Genomic DNA, 19,578 nt, shown 5'->3' with positions numbered 1-19,578 from the left:
TGTCCTGGACAGGTCCTTCATCCCAACAGAGCAGCAGAGCTCCCAGTGCCGGGGGACCAGGCACACTGCTGGGGCTTACCTTCCTTGGAGCCAGTCCGATCCGCATTTGGCCCCGTGTTCGGGGTGTATTTTGTGTCTCTAGTGGCAGTGCTTTGTTTTGTCCAGTCGAAATTGTCCGTGTCGTCTTGAGTGAAAAGGCAAATGTTACCATCCTCAAACCCACAGTGGAACTCTCCTGCCAATGCAGAAAATGAGCAGAAATTTAGCAGCTGAAACTATTCGTCCCACGCTTCTTTGTCAAAGTACTTGTCAATTATAGCAAACACATTGTGGGATGATGCTTATTAACAGCACTGGAAAATAGGCATACATTTATTTTACGTCAGTTTTCAGCCTTTAGCGTATGTTTTCTTTTGCAGTAACCTCAATGAAAAAGAAATCATGGTCATCAATCTGTGTTGGTGTTACTTGAAATTACATTCAAATCTTATTGTATAGCTCCTTCTCACATATTCAGATGTACATAATTGCCCTTAGAGACACTGTCTCTTCTTACCCAGCTAACATTTCTAAAAAGCTGAGAAAAACGGGCAGCTTTGTCCATAAAACATGAACTATGGAAAAAAAACTGAGACGTGGGTTATTTTGGTTTAGGGTTAAGAACGTTAGGGAAAAGAGGACAGCAAAAAAAAAAAAAAAAAAGGGCTTTTCAAAATGAAAACATTATCTCCAAGTGACATCTCCTAAACTATTCTTGGTTTTCAATAGGGATGGGAAGGGAAGTAATGGCTAAAATGACAGCAAAGGAGCTTTAGGGTAGACATGAAAATCTCTAAAAATCAGGACAGTGAAGCACATGAATGGATAGCTCAGGAAGACCATTGAGTCCCACTCACTGGATTATAATAACCAATTAGACAAATAACTGAGAGGAAGGTTTAGCTCTGTCTGGACCTATATGAGCAGGACAGGTGACTGTATCATGTCCTGAAGACACCTCCTAGACTTTCACTAAGATTTCTGTTATGCACTTGAGATCAAGTGGTATAAGCTTAGGTCTAAAGAATAAAAACGCCAAGAACCCCGGAGAGGATTACTGGGATCCTCTCCTTTGTGAAACAGAGGTCCATGAGACACACCAGTCCAGTGATTCTACCTGCTAGGTAATGATGGGATGAGAAAGTCCTACTGTCAGACGTTTAGGAACCAAAATTAATCAAAACTTCAAGGTTCAGTTTTCATCTCAGAACAGAATAAGGCCCCGTTTAGTAAAATGTGCAAAAGCTTAATTTTATGCACATGAACAGTTCCTGCTGAGTTTACTCTTCCAGCAAAGCCAATTGATTTATCTGAGAAAACAAGCAAAGCTCTCTTCTCTAGGGAGAATGCAGCTGTCTGCACACTGTGTCAGCTACGGCCTTCTTTATAGGGGTGCAATTTATATTCATTGTTATGAGGAACTCTAACACCAGGCGTCATGGGATTATTCATCTGTGTTAAACTGAGAAGGTATATAAATGTTTGCAGGTTTGGGGTTTCGGCGAACTATAAATCCACTTAAGCCACTGGAGCTTCACTGTAAATCAGTGAAGACAGAGGGACCTGGAGCTTAGCTTGGATATGTACTGCTAAGCAAGGATGCTGGTCTGAAGCTTATTTAAAAGCAGGTAACACTGCAGGCTGAAGAAGCAGGCTTGAAAAATTCATTCCAAACCACAAGGTGCATTAGGAGTGATTTCCAAGTCTTCCTCATTCTGCTCCTGCCCACCCAAAGAGCAATGCAAACTGTACCCCCTCCCCAACAGTCAGCATAAAACACCATTCTATAAAACCAGGTTATCACAAAAATGCAGTCCACAGAAACTTCCTTGGCTATTAGCACCTCAAGCAGATTGACTTGATTTCTCAGTAAATCCATCAACTTTATTAGGTCCTCCAGGAGAATTAATTTCCTAAACACAGTTCCTGAACTGGCAAACATGACTGATAACCATCGGCATGATGGGGAGCCAATTTCAGGACCTTGCACCTTGGTTTGGTTCTGGAAGCAGGTCTTCTGAATCCTGAATTTTGAATGATGAAAAAGTGGCAATACAGAAAATCGTTCAATGGAGGAACAGCATCATAAGCATTGCAGAGAAGTACAAGTAGAGGCCTGATTGTGGTTCTTCCTGAGAGACGAGGAAATCAAAGTACAAGGCCACAAGGAATACACATGGGCAGATTACATCCAAAATCCTCCGAGAGAGAAGCATGTGAATAGATGCAGACCTACATCTCCGTCTTTATCCCGAAGACCAGAAAGAGAACGCAAAGACCCTGACAAAGCTCTTGAAAGACGCAAGGACTTGAATGAAGCACTCTGAACAAAATGCCTCTCTGTGCCTCTCATTTCCAAGAATACCCTTTACAGGACCTGAGCTCCAAATTCGCTTGGTTTACACTATATTTTGTGCGTTTGGCTTCCACCTCCATTTATGCAAGCCCTTCCTATAGCAAGAATGGTGCTGCTTCTACACAGTGTCATGAAATTAAAGGCCAAACAGTAGCTAAAGGAGAAAAGTTCTAACTACCAGATCCAGACCTGCAGCAAAGTGAATTAACACAAAGCATTTTCAGCCATTCAGCAGTTTCTAACACTGCCCCTCCAGTACCTTAAAAGCTGCATTTGCATGTCGCACCATGCCCTCAGAGCTTCATTAAGAAATTCCACATCAGCAGAACAAAAGATTTTTCTTCAAGTTAAAAAAAAAAAAAAAAAAATATATATATATATTCAGGCCAGATGAAAAAAGGTAAGTAAAAGTTTGCCATTTAATAGGAAAACACTGGTTTCATGTGGGACTCCGCCATTTGGAATACATCAGAAAGGATTAGTGCTAAATATTCTTGGCACTAAACACTTCTTAAAAAATGACAGAAGAATAAAAATGGGAAATAGTTCCCCAGGATTAGCTCAGTACTTTTCTTATGCAAGAAGTAGGAGCATTTAAATAGATCTGGATGGTCTTGACCTGTTCATTAATGGGGCATACCAAGTGCAGGAGGAACAGCCAGCCCTTCCCCAAGCACCCATGGGTGTTCCAGCTCATCATGAGACCGCCGAGACCACTACAGTTTGCTGAAAGCACTAACAATGGTGCTAATTTACATTAAAGATAGTGGTCAATTTTTGTCAAAGCACATGCCAGCTCTGGAAGTAGATTCAGGTTATTAATAATTTCATTGCCAATTAGGGCAAAATCTGAAAGTGTTCTTAAGGTAAAATACTCTTCTGTAGTATGGATTTTTGTCATCTATTTCCACAAAATTCAAGTTGAATATGACTCTCTAACATCTAATCCTTTCCATTATTCAGGTGTAACATCCAGTTGCACTAATTGATATGAAATCCTTAGAGTTTACATTAAATGGTTTATACTGTATGTTACAAAATGAAATGTAGATCTGAGGCTACATCTCAGGGTTTAAGTCATTTTATGCTACTTGCTTATGTATTGCAGAAATTTCATAAAAAGGAAGGATTTATGCAATGTGATTATTCCAGAATTGAAGCAAGAGGAACGTGACTTTGGTTTCCAATACAGGTATCTTGTCCCAGCTGAATACAGCTCTTACTCTTCATTCACAATGTTGTAAATAAAATCAGAATTAAGCCCAACAGGTTTAGAAAAACACAGAAGTTTTGTAGAAAGCAAGGATAATAATGAGATTGAATTTGTTATGGGAGGCAGAATCTCTTTCCTCCAGCTTACAGGTTTGAACCCATATGCAGACCAAGATTTCTCGCCTCTCGAAGGATTTCACTCAAAAAGCCTTTGGGGAAAAAAAGCAAACCAAAATTTTACCATCTCTTTGGTCATCTGAAAGAAGTTACACTGGGTACCCTCTGGTTCTGGTGGGCAAACTTTCCCAGTGCCACCAGTATGGAGAGAGGCAGACAAAGCAAGCAGATGACGGGAACGGTGGACAGGTTGCCGGAGATGCCCTCCCTGCCTTGAGCTAACACACTCCCTACGGCAAGGACCGTTCAGATGCCACCTGCACTCTGCCACGTGCTTACTAGAGCTATAGAGACATTTTGAAAATGAGACGGTTTCAGATATTAAATTAATAGAGGACTACAGTGTGAAGCACTTGGGACTGCAATGCGTTTTTTTCTTAACATCATAGAGTATATATTTAATATATTAATTAGCAAGGGTCTCATCTGCTGCTCATTTAAGTCAATGGGAGTGGTTCCTTCAGGTCCCGTGAGCTTTGAACTAAGCCCTGATTAATTATTAATGCATTGCACAAGATCTTCTGCAAATAAGTTTAAAATTTACAGAAAGGCTTAGCCATCGTGTGAGAGATGCGGAGAGAGGCTGCTCGCGCAGCCCGGTGGTGCTTTTCTGCCTGGTTATGGCTGCACTATAGCAGCAATAATGGCAGACTGGATCCCACTCCCTATACAGGAATATTTCTCACCTACGTTATTAAGAGCAAGAGTAATGGCAGAATATGTTGCAACAGCAAAATGTGCATTCGCTGTGGCGTGGAAGAAAATAATGAAGTAGATAGATGTGGGGACTGTTAGGAATAGAGAGGTTTTACTGGGACATACTAAAGCTCCAGCCCAGTCTCCTGTCTGTGACATTTTGGGGGATTTAGTGCCTGTGGAGAAGTGTAAGAACAAACTGTAAGAGAAGTCCTTTCTACCCTGCAACACCCCCGTGCCCGAGCACCAGCACATTAGCGAATACACAGTCAGAGTTTGCATTTTCAATCATGCCTGTGGAACTGCCTCCTGTGCATTTGTCTAAACACTTTCACACCCTAGTTACACTTTTGGTCTCCACATTTTCTGTGCAAATGAGGTCTGTGATTCCTGTATGCACTGCATGAAAAAACATTCTTCTTTTGGTTTTAAAGCTACAGATGAGCTTCTGACTACCCTGGGAAGTATCAAAATAACTTGAGAACTGCAAATGTAGTTCTTATGCAAGGATAAATGAATTCAGAACATTTCATAAACTCACTTCTTCAAGATTTTTACCACACCTGTTGAGGTGCAGACACTGTTCCTACACAGTACTTGAACTTTCAGCTATTTATTTTACAAGTATTTAGCTACTCCCATGACTAAACCACAGCATCACTCATACACACTGAGCTGCAACGCCCACAAATGGACGTTATTTCAGAACATTATTATTTTCCTTTCGATGAACTGTTTGGGCAGAGGGAAAGAAAGATGAGCTGGAGCTATAATTTTTCCTTTCTCCATCTACTCTTGCTTTAGCACCTTGGCAGAACAAGAGGAATGACACCTTCAGCCGCCAGCCCAGCTTGCGCACAAAACTAAGGTGGTCCCTGCAATCCATGGGCTGTAACTGCAAGTGAAATATTTATCATTTACTTTTTAACTGTAAGGGACAACGGGTGCAAGGACAAATCTTCATACACATAAAAGCTGGAAAGATAAAGAAATACTTACGTAGATGTGGATTTACTGGAGCTGGAAGACAGAGCAAAAATAAAATTAGCACAAAGAAGAAATTCTAATTCATCAGTATTCAGAATATCCTAAATTTCCTATTGTTCCCTCCCCCTCAAGACCTTGATCATGGTTCCTACACCGAGACAGCCAGCAAAACTCTAACTTCCTTTTTGAGCAAATTTTTTGGCTCCCTGGCAATCCAAAGGCAAGGATTTCAGTGAGAAACAACAGCCTCTCCCATCCACGACGTCTACGCTCCATCGCTAATACCTGCAGCCTGGGGAAGAAGATGCTGTAATTAAGCATCAAACCTAGATTATTGGCACAGATATTGTAAGGTTGGGGACAGCTGCACAGCAAAACTCCAGGGTGATGCCTTTGTACAGGAATCCAACAAAAAACTACAGAAAGGATGAATTCATCAAAAGCAGAGGTTCTGCACTGGACCTTGCTCATCACTTAAAATTTCCTTTCAGCATTGTTCAAGAATACTTAACATAATGAATTACCCTTCTATTCAATGAATAATACTATTCTTCAGTTTAAGATGTCTGTGTACATACAAGCCTTTAAGAAACAAACAGCACTTGCATTCTTCTTAGAAACGCCAATTTTCCTTTTAAATAGCAGAAAACATACGCACAGCAAGTTTGTGAGAAGAGGTTTGAACTCATTAGACCAAGAGACACAACCAAGAAAAAACATGAGAGTCTTCTGGCACAGAAACTCTCTTCTAGGGAGGATATACTTTAAAGAAATTTAAGAAGATGACGAAGGAAGGTGAAATGTGTTGTCCGAAAAAGCTGCCAGCAGTGTCAGCACACTCCGTGCTTGCTGGAGAAGCCACATTCAGTGACCAGGACAGGGACCCAGCTGGGTCCTGGATGATGCTCTCCTGGGGCTGCGCTCTCAGAGGCAGACGAGCATCAGTGCAGCATCCCAACCCTCTGCATCCCACCTCTGCCCACTCCCCATCCCACAGCAGGAGCAGCCCGTGCTGACCCCTCACCTTGGGAAGCATCAAAAATAATTTTGCCAACATTGCGGAGAAGTCTCGAGATAACTTTGCTGAAAAATATTATTTCTGTCTGTTCTTTTATGGGTCTGTGCAATGCCCCGCATGACACGGCAGGACTATTGGGTACTGGGAATCTTTGGGGAACCTGATAAAACTGGCACTCTTATTTCACAGGCCCCTGGCAAAATTACAAAAACCTCTACATCCATAATTCTTTAATACTGAAGTTCATCTACTTAATACCTTAATAGGCTGAAACAGAATGATAGTCAAACGACTACAGATATTTTAACCATGGGAATGGCTACCCAGGTTTAGGTCCAGAGTTACCTATACAGTGCTAAATGTGGGAAATGGGCTTTGAATGAGAAATTAGTCCGCAGTTCTGTGCTACCTGTTTGCAGAAGGGTAAATTTGAGGATGGATGACTTACGAAACAGGGCCCTTCTGCTATAAGCCCTTATCCACGTGAGAAACAGAAGGATGCTAAACTCACAGCTGGAATTGCATGTTATTAACAGAAAGTTTGACTTAAAATTTTATCTCCAAATAACGGGTACATCTGGTAATGCCAGACTTCAGTACAAGCGTTGTTCCATGTTTTCTTGCTGCCCTTCCCATGCCATGTTTACAGACATGAGCTCTTGCTTTGTGACCCCAGCCACGGATTCTATGTAGATTAGATTCAATCTGAAGTTTTCAAAACAGCTCTAAATTAGCAACTCTGCCATTTTATCTTGCCTTCTCTGAAACAAATGAACAGTGATTTGCCCCAGTGCAACCTTCTTAAGAAACTTAGTCATTACTTTTTATTAGATAACCTCATAGCTTTTACCAACAAATTACCTTTCATTCTCCAAGAAACATTCATTTTGTGAAATCCTTGAGTGATTGAACTTGGAATTAGCTGAAATTGCTGGGAACTGCATTTACTGATGCTTGATTTGTAACTAAACGTACGGGCTTTTATGGAAACTATCATCAGCATGTAACCTTGAGTCATGCTATTCAGATTGTTCACAGCAGAGCAAAAAAGGCTTCTTGCCAAACTAGCTTCAGTTCACACTGATTGACAAAAGCAGAAAAACAAATTAAAGCAATTAGTCTGAACTTATCTAACATCATAAACTAAGAAAAAAAAAAAAGACCACAAGCAAAAAAAAGCTCAGAAATCTCACTATTCTAAGTAATACAGCACACTGCTGTAAGACAACATGTAATGGCTCTAGCTCTCACTGCAGAAAGGTAAGATTGCTGCATGCATGACACACAGGTAGTAAGTTAAATCAGCCATAAAGCGAAATTAATGGATGACTGAGAGAGTAAATTCCCAAGGATGACTTTGAAATGTCTGGAAAATCTGTGCACCTCAGAGGGTTATCACTGCTCTGCTCAGCTGACCCTGGCTCGTGCTGGGAGGAAGGTTTTGCTGGTGGAGAATCTCGGGAGGAGAACAAAGTGTCATGAAACGTTTGAGCTTGGTTAGAGCCAAGACGGATGATCCCTTAATCTTCCTGCTGTTCCCTAAGCAAGCAGAGAATAGAACCTGCTGGAATTTCAGTTTGTTGGATGATTTTACTTTTTGGTGATCTGTATTTGTGCAAGTCACAGCAGAAAAAATGTGGGCTGCGTGGTTTTTCTTAATGCTTGCCCTTCTATTAGGTGTAACTGCATTTATACAAAGACAGTTAAATTTCCCACAGATCCTTCCCAACACAGACACTTGTTCAGCTTACAAGTGAGGTGGCCTTCAGAGACTGCAACATTATGTCCTTCCTTTAAAGAAATAGCTGCAAACCAGCTTTCTTAACCACGAAAAAACATAAAGCCAGAGGTAAGTAGAAGCATGCCAGATATTCAGCTGCTGTATTTTTTACCTCTGGAAACTGGTTACTTGTGGTAATTACAACCAGCACCTAAGAGCTTTAACGAAGATCAAGAGCCCATACCTCTGAGCACTCGGTTTGCACAGGAAAAGCAATCTTCACTGTAGATACTGCTACTCTGCAAGGACAAGGCTTTCTTCCTCCCATAATAGCAATTATCCTAACTTACTGTTTATAACACTGGATAATACTGGAAATGTATGTCTGTGCAAACTTATAAATTCTACCATTTATGCCCTGTTTGGTGCCAATGTTATTTTTCTGGGGCTAGAAATAGAATAATAAGAATAATAGCAATAAATACTAACCACAATTATATACTTTTCTTCCATACAGAATCTGGGGAGTATCTAAACCTCATATGAAAACACGCAAGCTGGACTACAAAGCAACTGGCCACCATTGACTATCTGCTGCTGATTCTACGTACCAATAGTAGTGACATTGGGTTGTTGGCTGTTTTCACAGAAGGGAGCTAAACTTTCTTCTTTAATCACTGGTTAAATTTAAAAATATTTAAACATAAGTACACATCTAAAACAGCAAGTGCTGAAGTTTTAATTGGAGTAGTTGGAGGACTTTACAGCCAGTTCGTATCAAATAGGCTGACATAGATTTCTGTAAAGTGATGGAGATAATATTTAAACTGTTACTATGAGACATGTCTGCTGTTACTACGAGACATATCTTTGTATTAGCCTACAAAACACTCATTAGTGCTACTTAAATTGCCCTGTTTGTATTTACTTGGCAGACTGTGTTCACTAGCAGAGTAACATATGTATCTACCAAAGAATTTCTCAAGTGATGTTTGGCTGTAATTAGCAATGTCGCTCCTACTGTGATGATTGCTCTTTTCTCCCGTCCTTTCGGCGTGCAGAGGAAAGAATAATTCATGGCAGGTGAGGGATTTCCCTATGAAATGCTTACGCCATGGGTAAGTTTTTGATCCATGGGATCGGATACTGTGGAGTTTTTATTTGTATTTACAGCCCCCACTTGGGATGGCAGGGTGTACTGTAAAGAGCTCATTACTGAGGTTTTCCTGCTTTAATAGTCTCCTTTACTTTGGACATTCAGATGGCTACCAGCAGGCTAGCACATTGGAAGCTGTTATTTTTATATATTAGCAATTTCCATGTTAATCTCCAGTTGTGGGTTTTAATTTAAAAGGCGATGTACTCTGCATCATGTACAAAGGAGTGTAATCCAATAAAAATGACTTCACAGGCAGGATTAATGTGGCTTAACTTCAGCGATCTCAAAGTTAGACACCTCATCTAAGAGTGTCATTGGAGCGTCTCTAAAGTCACTGGAGAGATATGGGCATGTCCAGAGGGTGATTCATCCCCTGGAAGAAATCTGGAGAAACTTTCTCCTCTCTAGTGAGGCAGCAAACGCAACCAATACACTAGAAATGTCATGTTGATTCTTACACACTTCATAACTGTTCTGGAGAAATCAGTTCTGTGCAGTACCTACCCAAGATTGTCCTACTACAAAAGACAAGCTTAAGCTGTCAAAGTAAAACCCAGGTAGTGCATGGCCTATCTATCCTCTATTTGCACAAAAATGAAACTCAACGGCAAAAGTTAATGCATTTCTTAAAGGCAAAAGACACTGCTACCGTTTTTAGCAATTCTAACTACAACGTGTCTGATCCGCTTTTCACAGTGGCTGCATTTCTTTAAAATGGGGTGAAATCCTATCAGCCTGCTTAATGGTTAAAAAAATAAAGCAAAAGATGTTTGCAATGGGAATCCTCACCAGCAATACAAATACATTGGTCCATTTTAAACCTAAGAAAAAACACACTTTTACTCTAAGGGTGATCGAGCACCAAACAGGTTGCCCAGAGACATCGTGAAGTCTCCATCCTTGGAGATATTCAAGATCTGAAAGGACATGGTCCTGCGTCCTGTTCCTCCAAAAAGTGTATTCCTAAAGTGGTGGGATAAGAAAGAAGGGCTGACACTGATAGAGGCCAGGGTGCTTCTGGAGTACTGATCAAAACTGAAGACACAGAGGCACACACACAAAATCCCCACTGAAAATAGGAAAATTCAAATGTTTTTCTTCTTGCCTGAGGTCTCACAATTAAAAAAATTGTAACGGGAGAAAAATGTAAAAAATATCTTCGTTCGCCTTTTAAGAAACATTCGCATGATGTCTTTTATTTTCTGGGTATTGTTTATAATTATTTCTTCTGTTGATGCAGGCCTGCTGCTGTGCATCCTGCTAGCCCATTAACTGCTTTTCTAAGATTCCAGCATTTCAGATTATAAGTATCGTATTTGCATTATAAGAATGTATGTGATATCATTTTTTTACAGTTGAAGCTATAACATCCTTAAAATTAGCCTGGTAATAGTTTGCTGACACTATAGTCATTGGATGGATGCTGAGATAAAAATGCATATTTTAAGCACACAAAGCCTCAGTGGTTCTGGGATCCCTCTTCAAAGGGAAGTCACTTTGGGTTTATCTTACTGATTAGCATCTGGCTCATGATTTCTGAAGCTGTGAATTTGTCGGCACCAGAGTAATAGCACTGCGTATTGCTCCAAAAGCATCTCTCCATCTGGGACACAAGGCAGCGGCTTCCTCTCTCCTGGGTGGCTGGATTTTGCATTGGCACCTCATCAGCACGTTTGAAATGGAATGTTGTTCACATCTGCGCTAATGGCAGATTCTAGCAGAAAAAATTTCAGCAGACAAAATATGCCTTTTATGCTGCATGGGAATGTTCTTCCTGCCAGCCAGGGGCTAGAAATGTAAATCACATAATGTTTCGTTAAAACCTCAAACTCAGCACGGTTGTGAGCCATAGCTGAGACCTCAATCAACCCCCTGAGACTTGCCAGAGTACAACCACCACCAAAATACAGCAGTAGTGACCGAGTGAGCTAAATGGTGTTTTTTTCTCCTTATAAGAGCACTGGTCAGTATTTAAGTCATGGGAGAAATTTCCAGGTCCACAGAAGAGGGCAGTGGCTGGCTGGCACGAGCTGGCTGTGAGGACGCAAGTCTCCCTGTCACAGCCAGCATGGAGAGATTGGGATTGATGCAGAGAAATCCCAAACGTCTGAAAGAAGCTTCTGCTCCTGATCACGTTTCGGAAGACTCTGTGTCTTTCCCTTGTGCATGTGAGGAGCCCCAAAGAGACTGGACTCCTACCGCTAGTGTCAGCGTATGGGCACCTATTAGGGTAAAGAGGTCCAGCAAGGAGGCAAAGTCCAAAAGGAACTGCAGCGGAATGGGCATCTTCTCCTCATTTGTATGTTCATAGATTTAGTAAACAAGTCCTCTCTTTAATTGACCTTTTGTTCTCATGAGCTTTGGGAAACGTAGACTTTGCAAACACTTTCCTGTAAAATGTAGGCAAAACCTAAGATTCACCCATCACCATCATTAGCACATCTGGCATTTAGTGAAATGTGTCACTACATTCTTTAGAATTGATATTTGAGATTGCTTAATGTAATTTTTTCCCTTGATATTAATACGGTGAGAGAAATAACCTATGATGAGATTGAGTAGGGCTGAGCTAATCATTGATCATAAAGAATTGCACATACAATGCACAAGCCATTTAATTTTTTTTCAGATTTGTTCACTACTTTAAATTATTTGACAATGATTTTTGAAAGTAATTCTTGATCTGTAGCTTGCTTTTGCGTCTTCTGCTGCATGTGATTTTCTGCTTTGGACTCTCTTAAGGTATCTGTATAGCACTAATTACTGTTGGAACCAGCTCCTGGAGGAATTGGACCTACGTGGCTAGCTGTGACTTGACCTGTGTGTCACATGGCTTTTGTCCTGCGAGATTAGCAAGGTTCCTCATCATAGAATCATGGAATCATAGAACAGTTTGGGTTGGAAGGGACCTTCAAAGGCCACCTAGTCCAACCCCCCTGCCATGGGCAGGGACATCTTCCACTAGACCAGGTTGCTCAGAGCTCCGTCCAGCCTGACGTTGGATGTTCCCAGGGATGGGGCATCGACCACCTCTCTGGGCAACCTGTGCCAGGGCCTCACCACCCTCAGCGTAAAAAATTTCTTCCTTACGTCTAGTCCTAATCTACCGTCTTTTAGTTTAAAACCATTACCCCTTGTCCTGTCTCTACAGGCCCTGCTACAGAAGTCTGTCCCCAAATGATAAACTCATACTTTCATGATTCCATGTTTACAAATATCTCTCCCTGCCAACACTTCCCTTTTTCAATTATAAAAACCTTCCACGCAGCACGTCAGGTTCCCATTGCAAACTGCACAATGATATCTTTAGAAGAGCTACCTTCTCTCTAAGGTACCTCTTACTCATTCATTGCGATTTTTACAGAAGAAAAACAAAAACTGATTCAGTTATTCATTAAATAAATACCCTAAGAAGGGTATTTTGAAGGATTTTTCAGAGCTCTGGGAATTAATTCCTGGTAATACTGGGAGACTGAACAGAAGGATGTATGGTTACTGTATTTTTCTTGTTAGATTAAAGTGGACAAATCTTTTTCATGGCTTGACCTTTTAGAGGAAAAAGTACAAATGCCCTTTTCCACTTGCATAGGACTAGAAACGGTCACTTTTTTTTTTTTTTTTAAATCATTTGCATTCAAGTAAGAACTTCCCAAAAAGTGCTCATTCTGGGTGAAAAAAAAGTATTTTGATGATATCACAACTGATTTGACACCTTCAGAATACTACTTGTTTTGTTGATTTTTCTTCAAAACTCATTGCCCTTCAAAGTGTTCAAAGTAAGAACAAACTCTTGAAATGAGCTATCTCATGAAGCTAACATTAATTTGTTCCATCTTTTTCCTTTATTTTACAAAAACTTTGATATGATTTTGCATTTTGGTTATTCAGAATTTGTTGAATCTTTTATTTCATAAAAACTTTGATATGTTTTTGAATTTTGGCTATTCAGAATTTGTTGTTGTTGTTGTCATTGTGAATCTTCCCAGAGGTGGAAACTTTTGTTTCTTCCCAGTTCTACCCAGAACCCTCCTTCCCAGATGCCCACACTCAGCCCTTGCAGCATTATTTGCAGGACTGGTAATCAGTTCACAAAGTGCAACCCAGCGCAGCCATACCCTGTACAGCAGATCGAATTGTGCAGAATGCACCGCAACGCATTTGCTCGTACACGAAGGTCTTCTTACCACTATACTTGATGACCCGAATAGTCGAGTCCCCCTCCCCAAATCTGGTGATGGGCGTTAGACGGACTTCATACGCCTCTGGCTTGATCAGCTCAGTTAGGTTGTAGGTAATTAATTCTCCCTTTTGAATATTTCCATTCACTGTAATTTCCTGTTCCCACCAACGCTGTTGTCCAGCCTAAAATCAAAAGAAGAATGCAAATGTCAAAACTTTTGGGATAGATAGTCTTCACCTTAGAAATGAATGGGAGCACATGGCAGACCCGTGCAACCCCAGGTGCTTCCTTAAACCTTCAAACGACCCAGGAGGATTAGAGATACAGCAAGAACGCGAACCTCCCTGAAATAACCCACTACTGAGCGTTTCTGTGACGAGACGACAGATTGCAAACCCATTTTATCAAAAGGCCACCCCTGCCTGCCATCTGCCCGTCCTCTGCCCACGCAGGTCCTGCACCAAACCTCGGGCAGCCCAAAGGCTGCAGGCAGCGCGCAGCACTCGAAGTTTGCTGCATGCAGGAAAAGTGCAGCGTTAATTCAGTTTGGGAGGATTGCTGGCACTCACCGGACAGAGCCTACAGCAAGGGCTAAGCACCCGGTTTGTGACGGCGTGTAAGCACCCAAGCATCCAAGCAGATGCTGCGGCATTTTTCAAAATCTCACCGAATTCTTCCATCTTTAGGAGCCTAAATTTCTTTGGAAATCTGCCCCTATGTTTAAAACCTACTTGTCAAAATGTTAAACAACCTTTTTTTTTCCTTAAAAGAAATGTTATTCGTTTCAGTTCATTTCATCAGCTTACCGAGGCTGAATTTACCAGCTCTCAAATGCTATGCCTTCAAACTGACCAGGTAAATTGGCTCCTCATGTCTAGTAGCTCCATTCCCTCCACGATTTTAAAATAATATTGGCCAACTGCAGTGGCAGACGTGTTTTCTGTCACCGTGCACACCGGCTGGGAGAGCCGTGGCTCCATGAGCTGGGTGCTGCCTCCTCATTAGAGGCAATGAGGTTTCACAGCTGTCATTTGGGGCATCATTTGAAGCTAATAAGAGCATGCTGAAGAACTGAAATGCAGTTTGATTTCCAAGCACTTACCACTTTTGTTGATGAGTGAGAAAGAAATAGGCTAGCCATTAATGGCCTTAGTGCATAATTATCAGCAATCCGTGTAAACTCAAAGACGGATGGATTTCAGAGAACAATGAAAGTCAATATGAGCAAACAAGAGGCTGTTTTATAAAAAAAAAGCAAAGCATAGATTTTTGTGCTTTATAGACTGCACAGTGTTTTCAACATCAAAATCCATAGTTTCTTTTATTTATATGCCTTACCAAGAAATGAAAAGAAAAAAAAAAATCTAATTAAGAAGAAGGCATCAGAAGAAGAGAGTGTCACATTGCCTCTAACATTAACTAGTTTATAGATAAGCAGAAATCATAGACATGTTGGGCAGCAGAATGACTTGGTATTGCAATATTACTTGCAGATACTCTGCCTTATTACAGACACTATCTGCAGAAAACAAAGGAAAAATCATTAAATATTTACCATGCATCCCAAGACAACTCTACAGGTGCAGTGATGCTAAAATGAGATGTTCCAATAAGCTTACTACACCTGTCACGATGCTGAAGTTCTTACCTATTACATGTTCACCGATACAGAGTTTGTTAAGGACAGAAAACCTTTTATTCGAAAACTTTAATTTGCTGATGCAGTAAAAATGTACACTGAAATTGCTGAAATCTAGTACTAAATCTACCACATTTCATCCAAATAAACTACATTTGCAGCAATATTAACAGACTCCAAGCTTGAAACTCATAGCAGTGGGACAGAGATGTCAATACTTTTATCGTTAAAGTATGTTACACACGTACAGCTATATGCCCATTAAATAAAACTCAGACCGTGAAGCAAAAAACCAAGAGACATTCTTAAGAAAATTGGGGTGATGGAACAGCTCTAGGCATCAGCTTCGCTTTGCTTCCACCAAAATCAGTGTGTGTTTTACAGCGCTTTGAGCCTTTGCGGGGCTTGAGTTAGACCAATGCCGAGTGCATCTGAGATGTTATTTCAGGGTTTCTCCTCTTGCACATGCTGGCTGAGCCGTGCTATAGGCTCAGGTGGCTCTTCAGGGCTGGCCCCGCAGGCGTTAAGTCATGCATAGGAGAAATGCTAGGTAAAAAAAATCTCAGATTAGGTTAGAAATGTAAAAACAAGTTACCGTAAGGAAAAACCACACCGCTGCCTGCCCGATGTGCAGAGTTACGTCGGTTAATACAAATCCTGCACGTGCGCAGGGTAGCGGTCTGCCTTTGAAGCCCGGCCCTTGCATCAGAAAGCGTTCGGATGGACGTGTGGGTGTAGAGCGGGACCAGAGGTAAGCGCATTGCTGAGGAGCCTGGGGACGCCGGCCTGAACCCAACCTACAGCGTCTGCCCTGAGCAGCATCCCATAGGTGTCCACCCCGATCGCATCACCTTTTCCCTGTTGCGAGCATTCAGATCACCCGCTTCACAAGACACGATAGTAACGAAATGTCCACCACAACTTTGTACACAGCCTGGACTGTGCCGCATTCCTCTGAATGGTTTCCCAAGGCCACTACACTACAAAGAGTTATTATTAAAAGTAATAAAGATACTGAAAATACGTGCATTTATATTGTATCTTTAAAAGATCATCCCAGGGGAGCTCATGAAAAATTTGAATTTGACAGATTCTGTTAGATGCCAACTCTTTCACAGCGCTTTGTACCTAAGTACTGAGACCAACAAAACAGACGACGAAACCCAAGGTACAGGTTGTTTAACAGAAATTCAGTCTGTTCTCCTTGTCTATTCTTTAGATACCCATGAATAAAAACATGCCACGGATACCTGCTTCACGCAGGTTTTGCAGTGTGTTATTTTCGCATCCCACAGCTCGCAAAGCAACCGTCAGCACACATTAGGACAGCTGCTCCTCCCATCCTCTGCTCTGCCCACCGGCAGCCCTGTTTTTATGCCACGCACACCTCTCCTGCTCCCATCTCACAAAAACCTTCCAGGCATTGCTGAAATCCAAGCGCTCAGGAGAAAAAAGACGAACGCTGCGTATGGTCAACGCTGCGTGTGGAAAAGGATGTGAAGGTGCAAAGACACGGCTCCGCTTCTCACGCACACCAGGTAAAACAGCCACGGAATTCTGATCTGCCTTTAATGCTCACAACAGAGGTGCACAGATTATTTAAAACATTGCAAAAACAAACAGAAAGGGCACCGGGACCTTTCATATATGTTGAATAATGCATAAGGCACTGTGCACCTTCATGGGCTGTCAGGGAGCCCTCCCAGTAACGGATAAGCCTTGTCTCGAGTAGACCATTGTCCTTGAGAGCAAAGTGATGAGTGTGCTGCAGAGAAGATATTAAGGATAATTATAATAAGATTTAGACCATATTTTTTACAGCGGTGCATGGGGAATTTGCCTGTACGGATCTTCTCGCTGGACCCATGCGGACGGACGCTCGCCACGGCTAGTGTGGTCAAACTGGAAAGTGCTTCCAGAGAAAAGCTGCTGCTCTCAGGGGAGGCACTGGAAACAAACCTTTGTGAATATTTGTAAATTTACCAAGTTATCTAGCCAGTCAAGTAAAATAACCTTCCTTTTTATATGTATAAGTATTTCTGGTTTTGTATTTCTTAAATGCAAATTTTAAATTTTCTAAACACAACATAGCTATTTTAAAATGTCCTTGAAGTACATCTACAAATGCAAATATGACCAAGGTAAATGAGAATTTTTTTCTCAAAGAGAAACTTTTTCGTTCACACACCCCTGCTCCCATACTGAAAACCAACATTATTTAAAAAAAATAAAATTCCTGAGAAACTCCATTCTACCCAATATTTCTGACTATACCAAACTGTGGTAGGAGCTGAATTCACCATATCTTTATAGACAGTGACAACAACAAGGCACCTAGTGCAGTTCCTGGCACAATTCTCAAAAGCTTTATAATGAAGACCGAGTGTTTTATCTGAAATACGTACAAGATTTTAAAATTAAAATGATAAGCAGAAATTTATAGAATTCACAAATGGGGAACAAATTTACATGCAACTAATTCAGCCCACAAATGGAAACCTAAGGTCTGTATATTTTTTTTTATTTTGCCTCAACAGCTCCCCCAAAAATTTAAGTGATGCTAATATGCTGGAACAGAAACTGCTTTGCAGACCTCACGAAGGCTGCTGGTCCTTCTAAAGGAAAATTCCCTGCTCTTACTTCCATTGTGATTATTGTTGCTTGTTCTTTGCAATGGATTCCAATTTTCATTTTATTTTTTTTGAAATCAAACTATCAACTTGAATACAAGAAATTTTCACAAGCAAGATTAAACCAATTGGCCATACCCCAAAAGTGAGTGCTATAATACCAAACATAATTTCACCATTTTGTCTGTACCTTTCACAAAAATTAAGAATCAGAGAAACATAGAAGTCTGGAGAAAATTACCTAATTTTCAACATAAAGGAAATAACTTTTTTTTTTTTAAATAGACATCATTAGTGTTTTTTTAAGCCACATGTTTTATGCCATCATGTTGATTACCAATTACATTTGTGAGTACTGTATTAACAAAACTGTGCTTCCAGTTGTATGAGCTAATACTGACTTTCTGGCAGTTGTTTTAAGTTAGCTAGCCATTGCTTAGAGGTGCTTCTGATTCCTTACAGTGGTCTACTGTAAAAATATTCTCCATTACACCTCGTCTTTGGATAAGAAATTACTGAAACGGAGACTTCAGCAAATAATTTTAATAATTAATACTTCGTGTTTAACGTTTGCAATTACCAAAACTAGTCATGAATTTGTATCAAATTCAGTTGCTGCTTTAGATCATCACCCTTTTCTACAACCACCCAAACAAAAGCAATAAAGAAGCTCCATTATTTTACTCATTGTGAAAGCAAAACAATCTGATTTTTCATTTCAGTATTATGCATCCTAGGCCAGTACTGGATATTGGTATTTCTCCATAGGAAGCAACACACATCTTTTTGCCTTGCAATCAACACCAGCTCTGTTCTAATTCTATTTTTTACCATGGAAACCAGAAAAAACCCCAAACATCTCAAAATTGTTCACTAGGTTTGACACAAAACCTCCCCATGCCTGATTTTTCAGCTCTGCTATTGAACAGATAAATAAAGAAAATCAGAATCAGCACAGCTTTCACCACATTCAGCTTTCAACCTTCTCTTTCCACTAAAATAAACCCTACGGTCGCAGTGGAAGTGAAGTGGCTGCATGGAGGCATCACTCCCAGAGCCTGGGACATCCCTGTCGCATCCCAGCCAGCAGCCTGGGCACCGCCGCGGAGCCGCTTCCCAAACCTGGTGTGAAACAGCAACGGCACCCTTGGCTGACAAATATTAAAACTGTTGAAAATAAGTGTAGCAGTTGAGCTCGTTTACTTGCCGATACAGAAAAAAATGAAGGTCAGATCTATACGGAGTTGGAGAGCCATGCAACCAGCCGGAGGAACAAGGGTTTTCTAGCACAACATTTTTAAAGGTCTGCATGGTGCTGAAACACCTAACACCGACACTGAAATGCCCAAGACACCTTAAAAATAGGATTTAGGTTCCCACAGCACCTTAGGGTTGTTCAGACTCCTAGCATGAAACCGCGGAGGCTCTGCAAAGCCAGGCTCCGTGTAGGAGGAACCCAAAGCTCTTGGTCACTCGCTGGTTGGCCTTGAAGCACCAAGAACAACCCAGCCCTCTGCCCTTGCTCCTGCAGCACTGTCTGGCTGCCTCCAGAGATCTGGGCATCTAGTTGGGATCCCTTGGATGGGAAAGGAGCCAAATCTGCACCACCCACTTCCTCGAAATCACCTGTACAGTCTCTCCCTAACATTCAGGCTGTGCTTTTTTATATTAAAAAGTCAAGACTGATGCTTCAAAGAGAGAATACAGAAGCAAACACAACCGTAAAACGTCTGCCTGCATGTCAATTTATGTGTCCAGAGCTTTA

General features: G+C 41.2%; 1 protein-coding gene across 1 annotated transcript in view; it reads right to left on the bottom strand.

Moving 5' to 3' along the window:
- MDGA2 (MAM domain containing glycosylphosphatidylinositol anchor 2) overlaps nucleotides 1–19,578 on the bottom strand; it is a 386,375-nt gene that overhangs the window by 16,222 nt on the left and 350,575 nt on the right. The window contains exons 13-15 of the mRNA XM_052783732.1: nucleotides 13,549–13,726; nucleotides 5,480–5,500; nucleotides 80–235 (exon numbers count right to left, since the gene is read on the bottom strand). Coding sequence (XP_052639692.1) covers nucleotides 80–235; nucleotides 5,480–5,500; nucleotides 13,549–13,726 — 355 coding nt within the window. The remainder of the gene's footprint in view (nucleotides 1–79; nucleotides 236–5,479; nucleotides 5,501–13,548; nucleotides 13,727–19,578) is intronic.

Source organism: Harpia harpyja, chromosome 3 (assembly GCF_026419915.1).
Source record: "Harpia harpyja isolate bHarHar1 chromosome 3, bHarHar1 primary haplotype, whole genome shotgun sequence".
Taxonomy (NCBI): domain Eukaryota; kingdom Metazoa; phylum Chordata; class Aves; order Accipitriformes; family Accipitridae; genus Harpia; species Harpia harpyja.
This window is presented reverse-complemented; position numbering and strand designations above follow the sequence as displayed.